The sequence below is a fragment of the Octopus bimaculoides genome, chromosome 5 (genome assembly GCF_046866305.1).
Source record: "Octopus bimaculoides isolate indiv1 chromosome 5, ASM4686630v1, whole genome shotgun sequence".
NCBI classification, from domain to species: Eukaryota; Metazoa; Mollusca; class Cephalopoda; order Octopoda; family Octopodidae; genus Octopus; species Octopus bimaculoides.
This window is the reverse complement of record NC_142932.1, coordinates 114,025,848-114,047,270: the sequence shown is the minus strand read 5'-3', so window position 1 is coordinate 114,047,270 and position 21,423 is coordinate 114,025,848. Positions and strand designations below refer to the sequence as shown.

At 36.1% G+C, this 21,423-nt stretch overlaps 1 protein-coding gene across 1 annotated transcript in view; it reads right to left on the bottom strand.

Annotated features, from left to right (window-relative positions):
* The window catches only part of LOC106881210 (sodium/calcium exchanger Calx-like), a 281,512-nt gene extending 261,160 nt beyond the window's left edge, over positions 1 to 20,352 (bottom strand). The window contains exon 1 of the mRNA XM_089352997.1: positions 18,294 to 20,352. Coding sequence (XP_089209123.1) covers positions 18,294 to 18,318 — 25 coding nt within the window. The 5' untranslated portion in view covers positions 18,319 to 20,352. The remainder of the gene's footprint in view (positions 1 to 18,293) is intronic.
* Positions 20,353 to 21,423: the final 1,071 nt, after the last annotated feature.

Genomic DNA, 21,423 nt, shown 5'->3' with positions numbered 1-21,423 from the left:
TAATTTCATTCATCTGAATACTGGAATATATTGTAAGCTACAGTGGTTATTTTGCACGTGTATGAATTATATAATAAAACACGAATGGCTGTCTTTAATTATAAAAAAGCAGTAAGTTTTGAGAGCACAAATTTTATTTATTTGTTAACAGTCCAAATTATTTTTATTGATACGCATCAGCCTCACAAACGTTTGACATGTCTCCCATAGAGTTTGGCGATTCCCTTTGATATCTTTGAACTACCCAAATTTAATCAAAATCGTTCGATACGTCAATGTTTTTTTTCTTTTACACTGAATTACTCATTGATAAAAAAAATTGTATCATACGGATTAAGAAAAATAAATCAGGTGAATCACAGGCTATTGTAAAAGATAACAGAATCAACAAAACAACGTCCGTTGCTCACATTTTATTTATCTTGATACAACGTTTGTTGCTTTTCTAAATTATATTCACAATGAATGTTTATTTATTGAGAGTGCTTTTTACACAATTAAAATTAAGATACGAATAGATCAGAAGCAGAACTTCATAAAATTTTAATTCATTAAAATGATAAGAATAACTTGAATACACTTGGCTCTTCTGACATCAGAGGTTTGTAAATATTATGTCCGTAAAGTACAGACTAATATTTATCTCAACATCAGAAAGTAAAGCGTTCAAAATTATTTCCTTTATATCAAATTAAATATTTACTCAAAATTGACAAAAAAAAAAAAAGGAAAGCAATAAAAAATATTTATGCAATTATCAGAAACGGATATTTTTGCATATGCGATTAAGCAATAAGCTGTACATTGATTTAATACTAAACGGTCTGGTGTTTTGAAAAGTTACGCTGTTAACTAAACAATACAATTATCCTGCATGAAATTAAGTAGAACCCACTCAGTTTTCATTCACGAAAATCTTAAATTGTCTCAATTCGTTCTGGCAGTAACAGCAGGATTAAGATTAATTAACGTTATTAAGAACGACACCTGTCCGGTGTTGTCCCCACACAGCCAGACGTTAGAATCAATTTACTAATACATTCCATTTTTAATTAATTTTAATTATTTTTAATTCCATGGATGTCACGTATGCTTTTCTTGACTAGAATTATTAACCAAGAGGATGATTGTTTTTCTGATAATCACTCTTGGAATGAATTTTAAAAATTAATATTTTTTAGCAGGACCGTATTAAATATGCTGGCGTCTGTTTCACTACTCACACACAAAGACACACACACACACACACACACACACACACACACACACACACACACACACACACACAAACACACACACACACACACATTATAAATATTATCATTAATCGTTTATCTTTCAAATGTTTCAGTCATTAGACTGCGGCCATGCCGGGGCACCGCCTTGAAGCGATTTTAGTTGAACGAATTGGCCCTGGTACTTGTTTCCTTAACGCCTGGTACTTATTCTATCGGACCTCTTTTGCCGAGCCGCTAAGTTTAGCTTAGGGCAATTATTTCACTTTTCGTTTGTGCTGTGAGAACACAAATTACTAGGAATTTTAACTGTCGGGATACGGAATCTGTGACTGCGCATTTCAGTTTATCCCATACTAATAAACTATTACTAAACAAAGTTTACTATTAATTATTTACTAAATTCTACTACTACTACTACTACTACTACTACTACTACTACTACTAATAATAATAATAATAATAATAATAATAATAATAATAATAATAATAAAAGATGGGCTACACCATATATTCTGCTCAATACCACAGATTTGACCTTAACCAGTTGAGGATGACGATATGTGCATTTCTGATAACGAGCAGAAGTAGTGGGGTGGGGGCATCATAGCCATGTGTTGAGAGGAATTCTTTGGAGTTTGGATAATTCACCTTTGGAAACATGGGTGTTTCGTTCAACATCCTTAAACAACCCTTATTCAGGGACCTTTTGAGCAGGATGGACTACTCGACCTGAAGAAAAAATTCTAACTAGGTCCCACCTGCAAGGTTATGCGCTGTTTTTCTTGATATGAGATCACCATGTCACGCACACATGGTTGTGCCCAGTGTCCCCTTATCAGACGGGTAGTCATATTGGGCTTTGTATATTTTACCCCAGTGTCACTTTGACGGCATACACTGCTCTCTCACTCACTGTAAATGAAGTATAAGTAATTACATCAGGTATTTACTTGGAGACAATACAAGAACGGCTTATAAAGTTACCACTACAAAGATAACATGGATTCCTCCAAAATTATGACCCGATGCAATTTCCAAAACGTTTGTAATTTAGAGATAAAGGATGAGAAACTTGTTAAAATTTCGACATTTCATGACAACTTAGGAAATTAGGGGTATATAATAATCATTTTAATTGTCTTAATTACAAAAGTCACTTAACCAAAGAATATTACAGCGATATTTATCCTAAATTTGAAGAATCTAGATTACAGTAGATAAGATCAAATGAAAAAACATTTATGATTACAGTAAATATTGGTGAAAATAAACTCAAATTTCCAATCTTCATAGTAGGCCCACAATTAAAGCATAAACTGGGTACATGGGGATGATTTTATTTACACCATGTACCCAGACCTTGTGGATACCCTGTATATATATATATATGTATATATATATATATATATATATATATATATATATATATATATATATATATATATATATATATATATATATATATATAAGTAAGTATATGCAACTGCTTAAACAGTAAAATGTATAAGTAAAAATATTCATACAGGCCTATCACGTGACTGGTTTTGTATTCATTTTACCGCGTGAACATTGTTTTCACCCTTTTACTTGTTTCAGTCATTGTACCTCGGATCTGATGAGTAACAACTTGAAAGGTTTAGTCGAAAAAACGATGTCAGAGCTTATTTGTTATAAATTTGATCATTATTCTAATCTGCCGTTTGCCGAACCGTAAAGTTAAGGGAACATAAGCAAATCAACACCGGTTGTCAAGCGCGAGGAGGGAACACAAGCATAAAGACATGCACGCATACACACGCACGCACACACACACACACACACACACACACACACACACACACACACACACACACACACACCCACACACACGCGCGCGCATATGTATATACATACATTATACACACACGATGAATTTCCATCAAGTAGAAAACATGCAGCGAGATGGCAGAATCGTTAGCACGCTGGACGAAATGCTTAGTGGTATTTCGTCTGCCGCTACGTTCTGAGTTCAAATTCCTCCGAAGTCGACTTTGCCTTTCATCCTTTCGGGGTCGATTAAATAAGTACCAGTTACGCACTGGGGTCGATATAATCGACTTAATCTGTTTGTCTGTCCTTGTTTGTCCCCTCTGTGTGTAGCCCCCTGTGGGCAGTAAAGAAATAAGAAAACATGTGTGCAAAGTGTCACACTGTGGTATTGAACCCGAAACTTCATGGTTTTGAAGCGAACTCGCCAAGGAGAAGCAAAAGCAGATTATAAATTGATAACTACATGGATGGTTGCAATGTTTCGGCATCTGAAGTGTCATGGAAGATGTTGTGGTTTGAATTACATGCATCATATCCAAATGTACAGCCAACAATAATAGTTCATTTAGAAGGATAAGAAAGTGTTTGTTTTAATGTTCACGAAGAAAGTGAATAGATTATAGAATGAAATAACTTAACTCTAGATGAATAGATGAGAATTAGCAATGAACCACCTGCCACCTTCAAGGCACACTCTATTTGCTTGCTGTTCTGATTGTCATACATAGGAATAAAAGCAAGAAAATGTGGAATGAGAGAAAAATTAACACCCACTGCATTAGATGTATATGTTTAGTTTTGTTAACAGATATTCTTGGAACTACATCATTTGAAGATATGTGAATTGTTAATGAGGATGTTTGTTCAATGTACAAAGAAGCTGCAATCAAAATGGATTTAGCAGATGACGATAATGAAACCATCTGGTAATGGAGGGTGCATATATTTCTATGTCACTTCACCAAATATGACGGCTTTTCTTTTCAATTGGCCTTTGCTGTTATCTTGCAGAACCTGAGGATTTAGCGCATTTAAAAAATAACTATCAGAGAATATAATAAGATCACTGGTCTTCTCGACAGCATACAGTGCAAAACTTTGAACATATTTTAAGTGGAAATAGATTCATTTAGAATAGTTATCCACCCATGATAACGCCTATAATGGCTAAAATGAACATTAACGCAGAAAGTTTTCGTAATATCTGAGGTTTTAAGAGAACGAGCAAATAAATTTTTGTTCATTCTCATGAAAAATAAATTTTCAATGAAAAATTCCGTAAAAATATTTTTTTCAAGGAAAATTTCAATATGGGTCAGCGGGCAGCTTTATTCCAAGCACCAAAGCAAATAATTCGTGTTAAAACTATAACAAAATACAAGGTATTAACGTTGATGTTTTACCTGCATCCAAATCTTTGATGGATTAGGGATTAGGGAAATCTCTTCTGTATAGTGTCAGTCTATTATTTATCCTTACAGATGGAATAATTATAATTAATAGTGCCTCATCTGGTATAGTTGCTTTCATACTTTCAGGACTGAAAACAGCTAGTTCCGCATTAAGCTTTCTATTCAACCCAGTTAGCGCTATTTCACTACAGAGTGAAAACACTGCTTGAAATTTATGGTTAAAGCGGATGTTATGATTTGAGATGAGTGACCCATGATTCATAGAGTTTTTTTTTGTTTTTCAGAAATAATGGATAGGACATTAAGAGATGAAAACTATATTATTGGGGCTTGAGCACGTCATTTTTGAAAAAAAAATGTTATAATTATTGGAAACGATTTTGAACAAATATTTTAACAGTAAACAAACGAAGCAACAGAATAAACATTGTCAGTTTTGATAATTCATCAACGTGGTGAGACATGTTAAAAAGCTACAAATGACCGAAAACATGTGAATTGATATCATATCCGGCGAATAACCAGAGTCGATAAAAGGTAGAAAAATTACCCCGCGGGAACTGACGTGGCAAACTGCACTCTTTGTTCAAATCCTGCCAAGGTCCACTTTTTTATTTTTTTATTTTTTGTGGATCAATTAAACAAAGTAACAACCCACAGAATGAATTAAATGAATTATTAGAGTGCTGAACGAAATGTTTAGAGGTATTTGTTCTATTTCTATACGTTCTAAGTGTTTTGAATTTGGATTAAATTCGCCAACCGGCTTAATACCACTACCTGGTCCTCGGGTGCGTCTTGTGGACATCTCTTTCTTTTACATATCTAGGAGACTTAAAAAGAAAAGAAGAATCATAGATGATATCTTTTCCTCTCCGACTAAACGGTAAAAAGCATATGAAATGCAGAGGAAATAAAAAAGAAGTAAGCCTATTCAATTTAACAACATACATTGTGTAGAAAATGGCAGCTAACATGAAGAAATGAATAGAGAGAAAAAAAATCAAATCTCAGTAACATGTAACATTGTGATTCCTCGAACGTCATTTGTTCAGTTTCTGATGAAGATGTGATATTGTATTGCTGAGCTCAAAAACTTCTAAAATGGCGGTTTTTATCTTTAAAAATGTCGATGTTTATTTATTCAATGAGGAGATATTGATAAAATTTCCAAGAGATATTGGAGGTATTGTTAAGTTTTGAAATATATTCAGATGATGATTGTACTTCTGAATTTACTCCAAAATAGTTAAATACTTAAAATTTATCCAATATGATGTAACTGGAGAAAAATTAAGCAGTGAGTAATATACAAATATTAAGCATCTAAAATATAAAGTGGAAAATACATTACATATATACATGCACACACACGCATATGTGTAGGGGTGTATATATGAATGTACGTGTATTTCTGTATATAATTCGTTTTGAACGGTTGAACTCGAAGTAAATAAAGCTATAAATAATTAAATGTAAATATTGGGTTTAAAAGCCCTTTCGATAAAAAAAAAAGATCGAAGGTATCCATGGATCAGAAACCCACGTCTATAAACGTGACACACATTCTACTCAAAGGTCTTTAACTCTAATATTTATTCACTATTGTTTATAGCTCTATGTACTTCGAGTTCAACCGTAACGAACTAATATTTCACGTTCATTCGACTTTTCTAAATCTTTTATGATGAAACTTATACATAATTACGTACATGCAGGCATACATACACATACATACACACTCACACACACACACACACACGCATGTATATATATATATATGTATAAATATATGTATATATATATGTGTTGAATAAAGTTAAAACATGGTGTGGTTTTCACGTTTTTTAATATTTTATTTTAACATCAAAAAAATATATTTTGTAACGCTCATAAAGTTGAATTAGCATTTTCATACTTAGAGCAATCATTAGATTTCAAATGTGTTTAGCTGACAGTTGAGTTCTTGATACTTTAGTACCTCTTAGAACGCTCTAACAAGTTGAATATTTAGAATACGGTATCGAAGCGTAATGATAACAGATGAGGAACATGTTAATACATGCACACTGGTAGATCCATTAGAACAAAAAATGGACAGATTTTCGCAAATGTAGATATGAGCTGCAGAAGCAGAAATATGATCTATTGAATTAAATGCCCGAATTGCGAGGAACTATATATATAGGCGAGGCAGGGAATGTTCGTAAAATTCCATTGAGGGAGCATATAGAGACATGTGACCAGAAAATGTTAGTAATTTTTTCTTTCCCCAAACTACATGACATAAGTGAGGTTGGAAGAAGGATAAAAGAAAAACGGTTTATTAAAATGTTAGAACCTGTTCTGAACGGAAGTAACAGCAATAATATAACAACCAGTTAATGATGCGGATAAAAAAATATCTCTAGCATATAAAAATAAACAAATTGCAGAATATCGGTACGCTTGGCAAACCGTGAGGTTTAAGATGCATGCGGATTGGTTAAAACCGTATTTTAAAAATTCAGCTTGTTGGAGCGTTCTAAGAGGTACTAAAGTTGTCAAAGAACTCAACTGTCACTTAAGCACATTTGAAATCTGATGATTATTCTTATGTATGAAAGCATTAATTTAACTTTATGAGCATTACAAAATATATTTTTAAAATACCATAATAAAAAAAAAACCTGAAAATCAGACCATGTTTTAACTTTATTCAACTGATATATTATTCTATACACATTCACACAAATTCTAAACAATATATATATATATATATATATATATATATATATATATAAACACACATACACGATGGTTTGCATATTTATTTGTAATGTGTTCCTGCAGATTCCAACGTGAATATGCTAGCCACATTTGTGTTTCATCAAAGGACAGTTTCTTCTTTACGACGAGCGTTTGTTCATAACATATTCTATTCATTAGTGCAAAGCACTCTGGGACAGCCGATGTTTCGATATCATTGTGTCTCGTCAGCCAGTGGCAGCCCAGCCTAATGAATCTAACAAAATTTCGAAGCTTTTGTTTATAATTTCAGCAAATAAACTGTTTGCTGATGCTTGTTGATATCTTCCAACCGATAATAAATTGTCAGTTGTCATATGTACGGTGAACAAAGTGCATTTATATAACATTGTGATAGCTCCTTGTATATATTAGATTCCCACGTTCACACATATATAAATACAAATATACATGTATACACACGCATACATAGACACGCATACATAGACACGCACAAATATATATATATGTCTGTCTGTCTGTCTGTCTGCCTGCCTGCTTGCCTGTCTGCCTGCCTGTCTGTCTGTCTGTCTGTCTGTCTGTCTGTATGAGTGTTCTCCAGAATGCTTAAAACATAGTAAATGAATGTCGTTTATCTTTATTGATATATAAAGGTAGGTACGCGGTTTCAAATATCGGGGGAGAATACAATCAATTAAGATCGACCATATTTCTTGAGTGGCACTTCATTTTATCGACCCCCAGGAAGATGAAAAGCAACGTTGACCTTCATGCCATTAGAATGCAGAACGTAAAGAAGCGTAACTGTATTCTGCAATGCATTTTGTCCGATGCTTGTCACAATCAATACATAACTATTATAAGCTTAACAATAGTCAGGGAGAAGTAGGGGGTTGAAATTGTGTAATATGGTAGGCTTTGGCATGGTAATTCAAGTGATATTACTAGAACAGAAATCGAAACTAAGTAACAGAATAAAAGGGTTTAATTTCTGTTGTTTCATTTGCCTGATATGACTAATAATCGATTTTTTGCATAGTCACAAGACCTTCATTTTTATCGAGCCAACGAACGGAATGTGTATATGCTGGTTTTACAAGCAAAATATAGTTAGTGGACCAATATCCCCTCTCTCTTTCCTCTCTCTCCATCTCTCTCCCCTCTCCCCACTATCTCCCCTCTTCCCTCTCTCTCCCCTCTCCCCCTTCTCTCCCGCTCTCTTTTCTCTATCTCTCTCTCTCGCTTTCCCCCTCTCTCAGATTATATCCTATTTTCATAAGAAATTAAAAAAAAACGGCGAAATTGCAAAGTCGTTAGAGCGTCGGATAGAATGCTTTGAGATATTTGTTTCATTTCCCTGCTTTCCGAGTTCAATTCCTGTTGAGGTCAATGTTGCCTTTAGTCTTTTAGAGGATCGATAAATAAATTACTAGTCAAATACTGGCATCTGTTCCTATTTCTATCGGCTTTTAGCAACCAGTAACAAGGTTTCTTGTGAAATCAGCCAAAGGAAAGCAATGAGTAACTACTTTTGTATTCTCCCACGAAAATTCATGACAGGCTCATAATCCTTGTGAAATCAGTCGACAGAGATCGTTCTCCGAACTGATGATGCAGAAATGGAATAAAGTCATCCGGAAGGTAATACGTCAGACACCCTATGCCTCAAAAGTAGACGAGGCAGTTATACTGAAATGCTATTTATCATAGGGGAGATCAGGGATTAAACAACAACGACTGCATGTATATTTATTAGATACAATATATATGATGTTTATTTTGCTTCCATCAGCGTTAATGGCTTTCAACAGTAATCCTTTTTGTTGAATAGACACAAAAGAAGATGTTTAACTAAGTGAAGTTGTAACAATATATTTAAAAGTTGATGTGGTTAACTCGCACACGCTCTTCCAGCAAGCACCGCCTCCACTCCCTCAGTTAACGTGTTTATTTCGTTGTGGCAGCATCTCTGTTGTGTTTTTCCCAATGATTTTGTTTTAGTCTTGTGCGTTTTATTGTTATTATTTTATAATAATTAGTTGTGTTAGCCTGGAGTCCTAAGAAGGTTAGTGCAAAGGACAATACTAAGAAGAAGGAAAAGCTGATTACGATAGAATTGAAGAAGGAAATCATTGGTAAACATGAGAGAGGAGTGCGTGTAGTGGAGACATAGCACGTCAATACGATCGAAACACGTCGACGATCTGCACCATCCTGAAGAAAAAGGACGAGATCAAGGCCATTACAACAGCAAAGGGTGTCTCCAGGCTCTCCAAGTAATGCACATCTATCCATGAAGAGATGGAAAAATTGCTTCTCCCGCAGATCAAAGAGAAGCAACTTGCAGGGGATACAATTACGGAGACCATCATCTGCGAGAAAGCACGAGCGTTGTTGTATGGAGATCTCCGGAAGCAGAACCCTGGAACATCGACAGAGGAAACATTAGCAGTTGCATTTAAGGCCAGTCGCGGCTAATTCAATAATTTCAAGAAGAGGACTGGTGTTCAAAGCGTCGTCCGGTATCCGAGAAGCAGCGAGTTCTGACACGAAGGCAGCTGAGGATTTCGTGCGTGAATTCCGTCAGCTTATCTCAGCCGAGGAGTACATCACACAACAGGTGTTCAACTGTGAGGAAACTGGTCTTCTTTGAAAGAAAAAATGCCCAGAAGTACCTACATAACTGCAGAGGAGAAGAAAATGTCAGGCCACAAGCCTATTAAAGATAACTCTCGTCCTTTGGGCCAATGCAAGTGGAGACTTGAAGATTAAACCACTTCTTGCCAATCATTCCGAAAACCCACGAACTTTTAAGTGGCATAATATCCTGAAGAAGAAGCTGCGGGTCATGTGGAAGGCAAACGTTAAAGCCTGAGTCACCAGGTATTTACCCAAGATGCCACAAAGTGAGATTGAACCAGGAGCCAGGTTGCAAAGCAAGCTTCTTACCACACATCCACACCACACACACACACACACACACACACACACGTACACACACACACACACGCACACGCACACGCACACACGCACAACACACACACACACACACACACACACACACACACACACACACACACACACACACACACACACACACACACTCACGTGAATAAATGTGTGTGTATATACATATATATGTATGTGCGCATGAGTACATACATATATTACACATACATATATGTTTTGAACATTATAATCGTAGATATATGAAAATATAGGTTGATTACTTTTGGTATACCTTTTGATTATAGATTTTCTTGATCAGATTTAATCCGGGCTTAAACAACAATGTCACCATCATGAACAACAAAAACAGATTTATCCGCCATTCGAGTTTGTTAAATATAACAGATCGGATCGATTGATTCGCCTTCGTCCTATCAAAAGGATATTCCTGTTTAGTTGAAGTATCTTATTGCTAGTCACTATATTCAGTGTACTTTAACATGGTTGCTCAACATGCTGGAAGTAACAACCGAATCATCCAACCTAAAACCCATTTAAAAAAGAAGGAGACTTTGGATGCAATAGGGCTGTCTAGATACACTACGAGATGGCCACGGTTAGAAAACATTTGATTATATGCCTGCTCAAGGACACTCAATACCCGACTCATAAGCATATTATTTGACTGGGTAACCACGATTAGAAAGCCTTTGAGTATATGCTTGTCCAGTGTAAGTTAATATAAGACTAATCAACGAAAGCGACAACGAAACACTAATGAGTGACAAGTCTGAACTGAAGTTTTGTGCTTGTAATATATTCAACAATGTGACCCGAGAAAGACCCAGCGGAGTCTTTTGCATAGACAGACTCTGTCTATCTGTCACTTTTCTCTCTCATTTTTCTTTCGTTCTTTCTTTCTCTCTCTTTCTCCCCCTCTTTCTCAGACACACGCGTGTATATATGTAATAGCGTTGAAAATCTTCAATCAACTGAGATTATCCGAGCAATTAGTCGCCAAAAACTCACAAAGTAAAGAACATTTGGATGAGCAGGATGGCTGTTTATACTACAATAACAAACAAACAAACAAACAAAAAAGATAGAAAAAAAAGAGAAAAAGAGTAAAACAAGTCTTTGACACTTACAAAACCACTCACGTTTCCTTCTTAAAAGAATTAGACGAATTGTCAAATTTGGCATATACTGTGCCGTTTAAAAGGAAACGTGACTAGTTTTGCAAGATGTACATGTGTGTATGCACGTGTGTATGTATGTGTGTGTTTGTGTAAATACAAACATGCATATACATTTGAGTGCATGTATGTAAATAGTATATCTTGTGTGTACAGTTTAATATACGACTGCTGCAGTTGAATTTAGAGCTCCATGTAAAATATCATCATCCAGTCTGCTTCCAGTATACTGGAGCAATTGGAGAAATTATAAAACATGTTTATACCGTTTGTTTCCTACACACGTTTCCCTATCTTGGATATTTGCAACTTCTACATTAGATGATCCAAGTACAATTGTTTGCTGAACCCCAACGGATCATCAGGGGGAAGACTTTACTGCATTTGAGCTCTGCAACATAATGCAAGAAAGTGTTCCTCTAATAATCTATTGTGGTTCAAATTGTAATTGGAACATCCACGACAGATATTGCGAATAACGAAAATGATGAGCGGTATGAAGGGAACAAATTATGCAAACTTGTGTTTATTTATAATTTCATATGTGTGTGTGTGTGTAGATTCGATGAAATAATTTTGGGAGAAATCGTGGATGTGTGGTGAGACGCTTGCTTCTCAATGAGATGGTTCTGGGTTCAGTCCCACAACGTGGCAACTTGGGCAAGTGTCTTTTACTTTAGCCTCAGACTTACCAAAGCTTTGTGAGTAGATTTGGTAGGCGGAAATTGAAAGATGTATGTATGTATGTATGTATGTATGTATATTGTGGTAAGTAGCTTGCTTACCAACCACACACACACACACACACACACACACACACACACACATATATATATATATATATATATATATATATATATGTATGTATGTATGTATATACATACATATACGCACATGTATACACACACATAATACACGCATCCATATAGAAACGTATATTTAAATGTGTCAACACACACAACTATGGAGGGGTCTTCATCAGATTCGACGATGGGGAGTCAGTTGCTTCATCCACTTGCCTACCTATTCAATTATCATATAGTGGTTAGACATCCCAGACAAGTGTACTCATGTAATTCTTTAACAGAGTCAGTGTGAAAGAGCGTTTCTACGCAGTTTCACTCACAAAGTACGGATCAATCCGATTCTATAGAAAATTACATTTGCTTGTATTTGATAACTGTTTAACTCAGCTTCCGCGAAACTTTAAGTAATGTGGTATTGAATGAAACTGCTATCAAATATGTGCGTGTGTGTGCGTGTGTGCGTGTATATTTTATACAATCACACACACACACACTCACATATATTTATATCTGTGGGTATGTATATGTATATCCCCCCCCCCCCACACACACACATGATCTATCTGGCAGAAAATTTAAATCAGGGTTAAGGAGTTAAGGGAGATAATTCCAATAATATCAGCTAAATACAAATTTTTAGAGAAGAAAAATATAGATTTAAGATTGGATCTTGTCTTTGATGCCAACTTGTGAAAACAACAAACATGTTTCTTTCTTGTTAGCTTTTATCAGCAGTACTAATTCATCGTATTTAGAAAGACTTAAAATAAGTGAACACATAGATATAGAGAGATAGATAGATAGATAGATAGATAGATAGATAGATAGATAGATAGATAAAGAGACAGTTAGATAGATTATAGACAGACAGACCAACAAATAGGTATATATATATAGATAGATAGATCGATAGATAGATAGATAGATAGATAGATAGATAGATAGATAGATAGATAGATAGATAGATAGATAATGATTGTAGTGGCATTGCTCATATATATATCAACAATATGGTAGAAATGAAAATATCTTGACGGTGCTTTCAGATCACAAACATATGTACGTGGCCATACATACGTAATATATTTTTAAGTAAATACACTAAGCAGATCTGATCACCGAATCCTCATTCATTGAAATATTCCCAGCGTTCTCTATAGTTATTAAATCATCTTAATGTCTGCCTTTTCATGTTTCTTTTCATTTTTTTTTGCGCTTTTTCTCCTTCCTCCCTGTTTCTTATATCTCTTTTTCCTTGGCTTTCTCTCTCACTGTCTCTTCTCCACTCACTCTCTCTTTTCTTCTCTCCCTGTATCTTCTGTTTCCTAGTCTAGAACCCTATCTCCCTATTTTCTTCATTCATTCCTTATTTATCTCATTCCTCAGTACTTCCCTCTCTCATTTCCAATCCGTTTCTCAGCCAAAAACAAACGAAGCTGCCTCTATAAGCCAGTCGACCTGTTAGAATTAGTAGCGACATCTTTCTCAAATCTCTTCAACCTCTTTGAATAATAATAAAAAAAGGACAATATTCTTGAACAAAAGACGAGATGATTAGCGTTAATCCTAGGATCATAAGTCCTTTATATCTTGGCTTGGACTTTGGCTAAGTAGCCTGAGGCAGTCTGAGTTGGCCTATGACTAACATGTGCCATCATATCTTTGTTTCCACGTTTTCTGTTGAAATATTAACTGCACTTATAGCCTTTCTTTTTTGTTTTTGTTTTTCATTCATGTCTTACTCTCTCTCCCTCTACCCTTCTCTTTCCGCTGATTCCGACCCAATCTCTTCTATACATTCGAGATCAATCCCTTTCCATCTTTCCAGAGTCGATATAATGGTTACAAACTTCTATTGTTCTTGTTTACAATGAAGACATTCCTGATCGAACGACATTCCAGTCATGAGCATCTCGTCTTTTTGGTATGTTTTGTACTGTATTATCCAATGTACACTTTATTTTTAGAAGGGGGTACTTTGATAGATTGTGATTTGATAGAGATTTGACCTGTTGCTTTAAGGATGTCGAATGATTATGTAGAGGTTTGTATGCATGACCCAGCCAAGTAGTAAGGTTGCTTGAGTGTCACCTATATTACTTCCTCTTAAATGGTTCGCCCTGTGTCTTTCTACCTCTAACATATTATTACCAGCACATTATCCGACCGTTGTTGTTCGATATGCTTGAACTAGCGATGGGAGAACTCTATTATAACTTACTCTCTAAAAACAGGGTAGCAAAAATACAAACGTTTCTTGCTAATCTAATATGAATTAGCATCAGTATGCATCATGCCATTGACTAATATTTTTAGGGAACCATATAGTCACGAGCAGTCATAGACACAGACACCAGCTTGAGCTTCTGTCTTGTCCCAGTGGAATATCCACGACATGACGACTAGAAAGAGAGACATGTGTACGGGTGGGAGGCACCCACCTGCGATTGGCTGATACTTTTATTTTAATGACTCTGGGAGGATGAAAGACAAAGTTTGATTTGGCGGGATGGATTTGAGCTCAGAATGTTCAGAGTCCTGTGTGGTAGGAAGTTTACTTCCCAACCACATGGTCCCGGGTTCAGTCCCACTGTGTGACGCCTTGGGCAAATATCTTCTACTATAGCCTCGGGTCAACCAAAGCCTCGTGAGAGGATTTGGTAGACGGAAACTGAAAGAAGCCCGTTATATATATATATGTCTATATCTATATATATATTATATACATGTTTGTATTTGTGAGTGTGTGTGTGTGTTTGTGTGTGTGTGTGTGTATGTTTGTGCCTGTTTGTCCCCACCACCGCTTATCAACAAGTATTGGTGGATTTACGTCCCTGTAACCTAACAGTTCAGCAATAGAGACCGATATAATAATTACCAGGTTTAAAAAAAAAAAAAGTACTGGAGTCGATTCATTTCACTAAAAATTCTTCAAGGCAGTGCCCCAGCATGGCCGTAATCTAAGTAAAAGATAAGCGATAAAAGACAATGCGTTTTGAGAGACGCTCTAACAATTCTCTTAATTCACCGCCATAAAACAGAAAAGACGCACAAGATAATATAGTCCTAAATTCAGGGCAGAATCGGTACGGTTCGAAAGTCTTTTATTATTGATCTGCTTAATCAAGGTTAACTGTGTTAATTTCCCCGATGCATTCCGCCACCCTATTAACTCTCCTCAAAAGCTAGCAGAAACGTTACCATGCCGAGCGAAATGTTTAGTCGTATTTCGTCTGTCCTCACGTTCTGAGTTCAAATTCTGCCGAGGTCGACTTTGCCTTTCATCCTTTCAGGATCGATAAATTACGCACCAGTTGCATACTGGGGTCGATCTAATCGACTGCCCCCCCCCCTCTCCCAAAATTTCGGGCCTTATGCCTAGAGTAGAAAAGATTTATTATTATTATTATTATTATTATTATTATTATTATTATTATTATTAGTAGTAGTAGTAGTAGTATCTAAGGTGGTATCGAGCTGGCAGAATCATCGTTAGCACGCCGGGTAAAATGCTTACTGGTATTTCGCCCGTCTTTACGTTCTGAGTTCAAATTCCGCCGAGGTCGACTTTGCCTTTCATCCTTTCAGGGGGTGATAAATTAAGTACCAGTTGCGTACTGGGGTCGAATTTCGGGCCTTGTGCCTACAGTAGAAAAGATTAACTCTCCTCCATTCCCAACTCCTTCGTCCTCCTCTGTTATTTCCCCATAACACCAATTCTGCTAAGTGCGTCCAGCCTATATTTTCTCTGTCACCGCAATCTAGTACCACCGTTCCTTCTTTTAACCATCCCTTTGCCAGTGTGACCATCATGCCTTTTCTCCTCGCATTGATGTTCCAGTGTGACCCCACTCTTCTCTCCCCGCCCCATACTTTTGCTCCCGTCCTGACGTTCCAGCATGACCAACACGACATCCTCCGTCTGTGCTCATCAGCAAATGTATCGTCAGTTAACAGTGCATTATAACCAAATTACGACTCACTTAAGGCAATCGCCCAAAGTAGTCAAAACGTCATTCCCATCTCCATGTTAAACCTTTTATTGTGATTAACTAGGGGGCCTGTAAGCAGCCCGTAAGCATGCCTGAAATCGTAGCCAAATATCCCTCAAATTTCCTTATCGTTTTCTGACACTAAAGTACACAGAGAATGTAGTCTGAGGGATAATTCTAGTAGACAGGATGGTCGTAAGTGGAATGCCTTAAACATAGGTGAACACAATCAGAGATATCCTAGGATGAAATCAACGTCGTCATCGTCGTCGTCGTCATCACTGTCGTCGTCATCATCAACGTCATCATAGTCATCGTCGTCGTGGTTGTCTTCGCCGCCGTCGTCGTCATCATCCTCATCATCCTCGTCATCGTCGTAGTCGTCGTCGTCGTCATCATCAATAACAACAACAACAACAGCAACAACAACAACAACAACAACAAAGGCAACAACAACAACAACAGCAACATTATTATTATTATTATTATTATTATTATTATTATTATTATTATTATTATTATTATTCGTTCTGGGTTCAAATTCCACCGAGGTCGACCTTGTCTTTCATACTTTTGGGGGTCGATAAATTAAGTACCAGTGAAGAAACTGGGCTCGATGTAATCCGCTAGTCCCCTCCCCACCCCCAAATTTCAGACCTTGTGCCATTAGTAGAAAGGATTATTATTGTTGTTGTTGTTGTTATTGTCATTGTGGCTGTCATCGTCGTCATCATCACCATCATCGTCATCTTTATTACTACTACTACTACTACTACTACTACTACTACTACTACTACTACTACTACTACTACCACCACCACCACCACCACCGCCACCACCGCCATTATTTTTATTGTTTTCTCTATGTCAGAGTTATTTAGTATGACCAAACACAACTTTAGTTATGACACGACACCAGATTGACCAAAATATCTTTCCTCCATGACAACACATTTATTGTAAAGTCAGCCATCTGCCATTCCGTTTCTACTAAATTTCCGACAACAATCCTCTTCGTTAAGCTTCATTATAGCGAGCATCATTTAAACAAAATGATGTACAGATGTACGTTGATGAATTATACAGAGAATAAAGTGTAATGACACATGCATACGGTATTCAAAAATATGTTGAGAATCACGCACGCAGACACATAGAGACGTGCATAGAATAGACACATACAGCACAGAAACGCATACACACACATATACACGTATATACGAACACACAGACACACAGACGCACACGTACACTCACACACACATACACACACATATATACCTACGCACGCGCGCAAAAAAAAAAACAAGAAATTGACTTCAGATGGATTGTCAAAACATTTCCATTTTACATCATCTAAACACACGAGGATTGCGTATGCGTGTTTGCATGTCTATGTGCGTGCGTGTGTGTGTGTATTTGTACGTGTGTCTGTCAGTGCGCGCGTGTGTGTGCGTGAGTGTGTGTGTGTGCCAGCGTGTGTGTATACGCACGTATATGCGTATACATACATCAACGTATAGGTACATACAAGTACCTATACATACATACATACATACACACTCACACATCCTGTTTAAAAAAACACACTCACACACTTACATATATTCGTTTTGAAATACACACTCACACACATTCGTTTTGAAACACACACTCACACACATTCGTTTTGAAAAAAATACACGCACACATATTCGTTTTGAAAACACCCTCACACACATTCCTTTTGAAAAAAATAACCAACAGAAATATTTTTTGTTGAAGTTTCAGAACTGTTTCTCTTCAGAATATTCCCAAATAATGAATGAGATGTACTCTAGCATTCGTATCAGTGCGCGCACACACATACACACTCACACACACACAAACGAACGCGCACCTGCATACATTTAATCATACACCCACCCACCCACACACACGCACACACACATGTATATATATCTATCAATATATATATCTATCAATATATATATATATATATATATATATATATATATATATATATATATATATATATATATTTATTTATTTATCCGTATAAATGTATATAATGTACATGAGTATATATATGTATTTATACACACACGCACATATTCCATTTGCATTCATTAACGATACTATAAATTAAAATACCGTTACTTACCAGCGGTTATATTTGAGGAACTCATCGTGTCTCCTTTTTATGCACATCAATAAAAAAAAATCAAGCTGGTAGAACAAATATTACTAGCCTTGCTGTGGCGGGAAGCAACTTTCTCAATTGTAATATCTCCTGAGCAGTACATTCAACAGTTAGTTGTATGCGCTTGCGTAATTATGTTCATGTATCACCAGTGCTTTATAGTATATATATTTCTTCTGTAGTTATCTCTATATGTATGAGCGCTCATGTATATCCTTATGCATGAGACTGTGTGCGTTCTCTCTAACTGTACGATTATATGCGCGGTGGTTCCTCTGCGCGTCTGTCAAATGTCTATACTTATCAATGCATTTATCGGTACGTGTGGTCCATAGATCTGATGATTTTTGCTACTGAATCTAATAAATTTTTATTGATTGATTCGTTTATTTCTTTTCTTACTTTTCATTCGAGATTTTAATCAACGTCGTGGAGCGCTTTCACAATAATGTTATATTTAGTTGGTCAAAATTGGAGTTTTAACAGTATCGCTAAGGGTTTCATTCAAAGTTGTAGTTAATCCAATGTATTTTTTGGTAGAGTTCTCAGAGACAAAAAAACAAAAAAAAAAAAAAATTAAGCATTACATTTTACGTGTTTTAGCTTAAAAAAATACTATCGATTGACTGAAGCGGTAATGAAATATTTCGATATATCTCACTTATTAGAACCAATGTATGATTACACCTTTCATAAAGATATAAAATCGTATAATGTTGGGGGAGAAAAAAAATCCCACCTCAATTCTTTCTTCACCTTTCCCTCCTGTCTTTTTATCTGGTGTTTTTCTCCCTACAATATGACTATATATTATACCAATGTACTAATATATGCAGGAATCTCAAATGTTGTCGCTCTGTTCTTAAACTCAATATACGCTTTCAACTTTTCCTATTCGACAGCAAGTTTACGGCAGCAACAGTCCTGCCACTGCTGTAGTGAACCTTTGTGAATGGATTTATTCGCCCGCTGCAGCAGCAGTAGCAGCAAGAAAACAGCAACAGAACAGCAACAGCTGTTGTAGCGACAGCGGCAGCAGCAGAATGCCTGCCTGTTTCAATCAGTTGGCTGTTAATGGTATAGATAGCATTCGGTTAACTACAGTAGTAGAGGTAGAAGTAGTAGTAGAAGAAGTAAGATTCAACAAACAGTAACTGCTACTGTCTTTATAGCATGTAGCAGGGAAAATCGGTTCAGAATCAAAGAAAATAACATAAACAGAAAACGAAAGCACGTGAAAGCAGAAAAAGAAAAATGACGAACGTCAACAAAGATGAATAATATTAGTGCGTGAAACTAAACTGAATTTGATGGAGGTTTCCTAGGAAAAATTAGTAAGCCTTACTAGCACCGCCAGTGCAACAACGTACGTACTTTTGGGACAGCTTTAATGGTTTATTTAAAGTATCTTTACTGGAAACAAAAAGGGAAATGAGAAATCACAAAACGTAGATTAAACTTCTGTAGAAACTTGGGTTGCTCGTGTTTGTTGTTATTTAAGCCTAGGTGATTTCTTATCAAGTATATCAATCTTTAAAACAACATTCTAACCGCGACTGTCATGTCTTACCTACGTCTATGTCTTGAGTTTGTTGTATAGGTTTATCAGTGATTACAAAGTGTCTTTTTTTCTAATTAAAGATAGCAGCGTGTAATTTGAGGGAGATGCGGCTGCTATTACTACTAGGTTAAATAACGATCATGACTATGCTACCTCACTACCTCGTGATCATGTTTATACTATCAAGAGGTACGTCATATGACTTAAATTACTCTGTCTGCATTATCAACAGGTAAAATATGCTATCCAGTCTACTACCTGCTACCGAGTATGTGGCTTCTAACAGGCTTCACAAGTGTCCGACGTACTTCATACTGAAAGCGTAAACAAATCCAGAATCGAATCAATAACTGAATATATTAAATATCTGTCTCTAGGCCAAATAAAATTGTCGCTTCTGTACTCGGAGTAAGACTTTAAACATGGCCTGATCTACGTAATATTTGGGATGTATATAATATGAAACCGAACCGAGTGTGTTACGTCACTAAGTTATAACCTGAGAGTAGTTTTGGTTGCGTGCAGTGCTAACACCAAAACTCGTCACCGACGAAATAATACGACAGCTATAGTGATATTCGTCTAACCCTACCAACCTGTTATTAAGCGAACAAGATAATTGCTTGATATCTTTTAATCAGAAGTATCTAAATTAAGAGTATCAATCAGAGTCATTGTTTCAGAGATGAGGTCAGCAGAAGCCAGCCCCTTCTTTTGACCACACCCATTTAAAGTGTTGCAGACAATACGCTAAACCGAAGAAACAAAAGTCAGTTTGGTAGTGCTACTTCTGCTTACAACAGTGAATGATGTACATATTACAGAAAATGTAGAGGGTCATTAGAATAAAGTGACTTAGTCATTGACCAAATATAATCCAGCTCCCCTGGTTTCCTTGGTCATCTGGGGTTTTAATATAACTAGTTTCAGATATTTTGTAATGTAGACGGGAAATATATTTCCTTACAGAATATAATACAAGAAAGATAGTTTACTATTTCCTTTGAATAGATTCAAAACAGTTTTTTCTCTTCTATTTTTTTTCTTTTTACAAGAGTAATAGAGTCAAAAGATCTGTAATTTGAATGTAGACCAAAGTGGTTATTAATATATGATAAAACAATCAGTCAAGCAAATAATGAAAGGTCAACATTGTTACCCTTAACATAGAGTCATACCGTGACTTGGATTCGACCTCTTGTTGAATCTAAGGTAGCTAAATTATAATAGGAACAATAATGCTTAAAAATCTAGTAGCTCATTAGAAAACTACCACTTGGGAAAGTATCTTCTATAATTTTTTTATAAAAGCCTTATGAATGAAATTTGGAAGATGGAAACTGTATAGAAGATTGTCGGTAGAACTGCTCCTGTTCTTTTGTGGCAGACTTCATCATCTAGTGTAACAGCACCATACATCCTTCAAGGCATTTAGTGGAGTTACCTCTGTTGCAGGCATTCAGATCAGGTCTCCGGACCGAAGATAATTTCCTCCCTCATCTCACCGATCTGTGACGCTCTGAAAAGAAT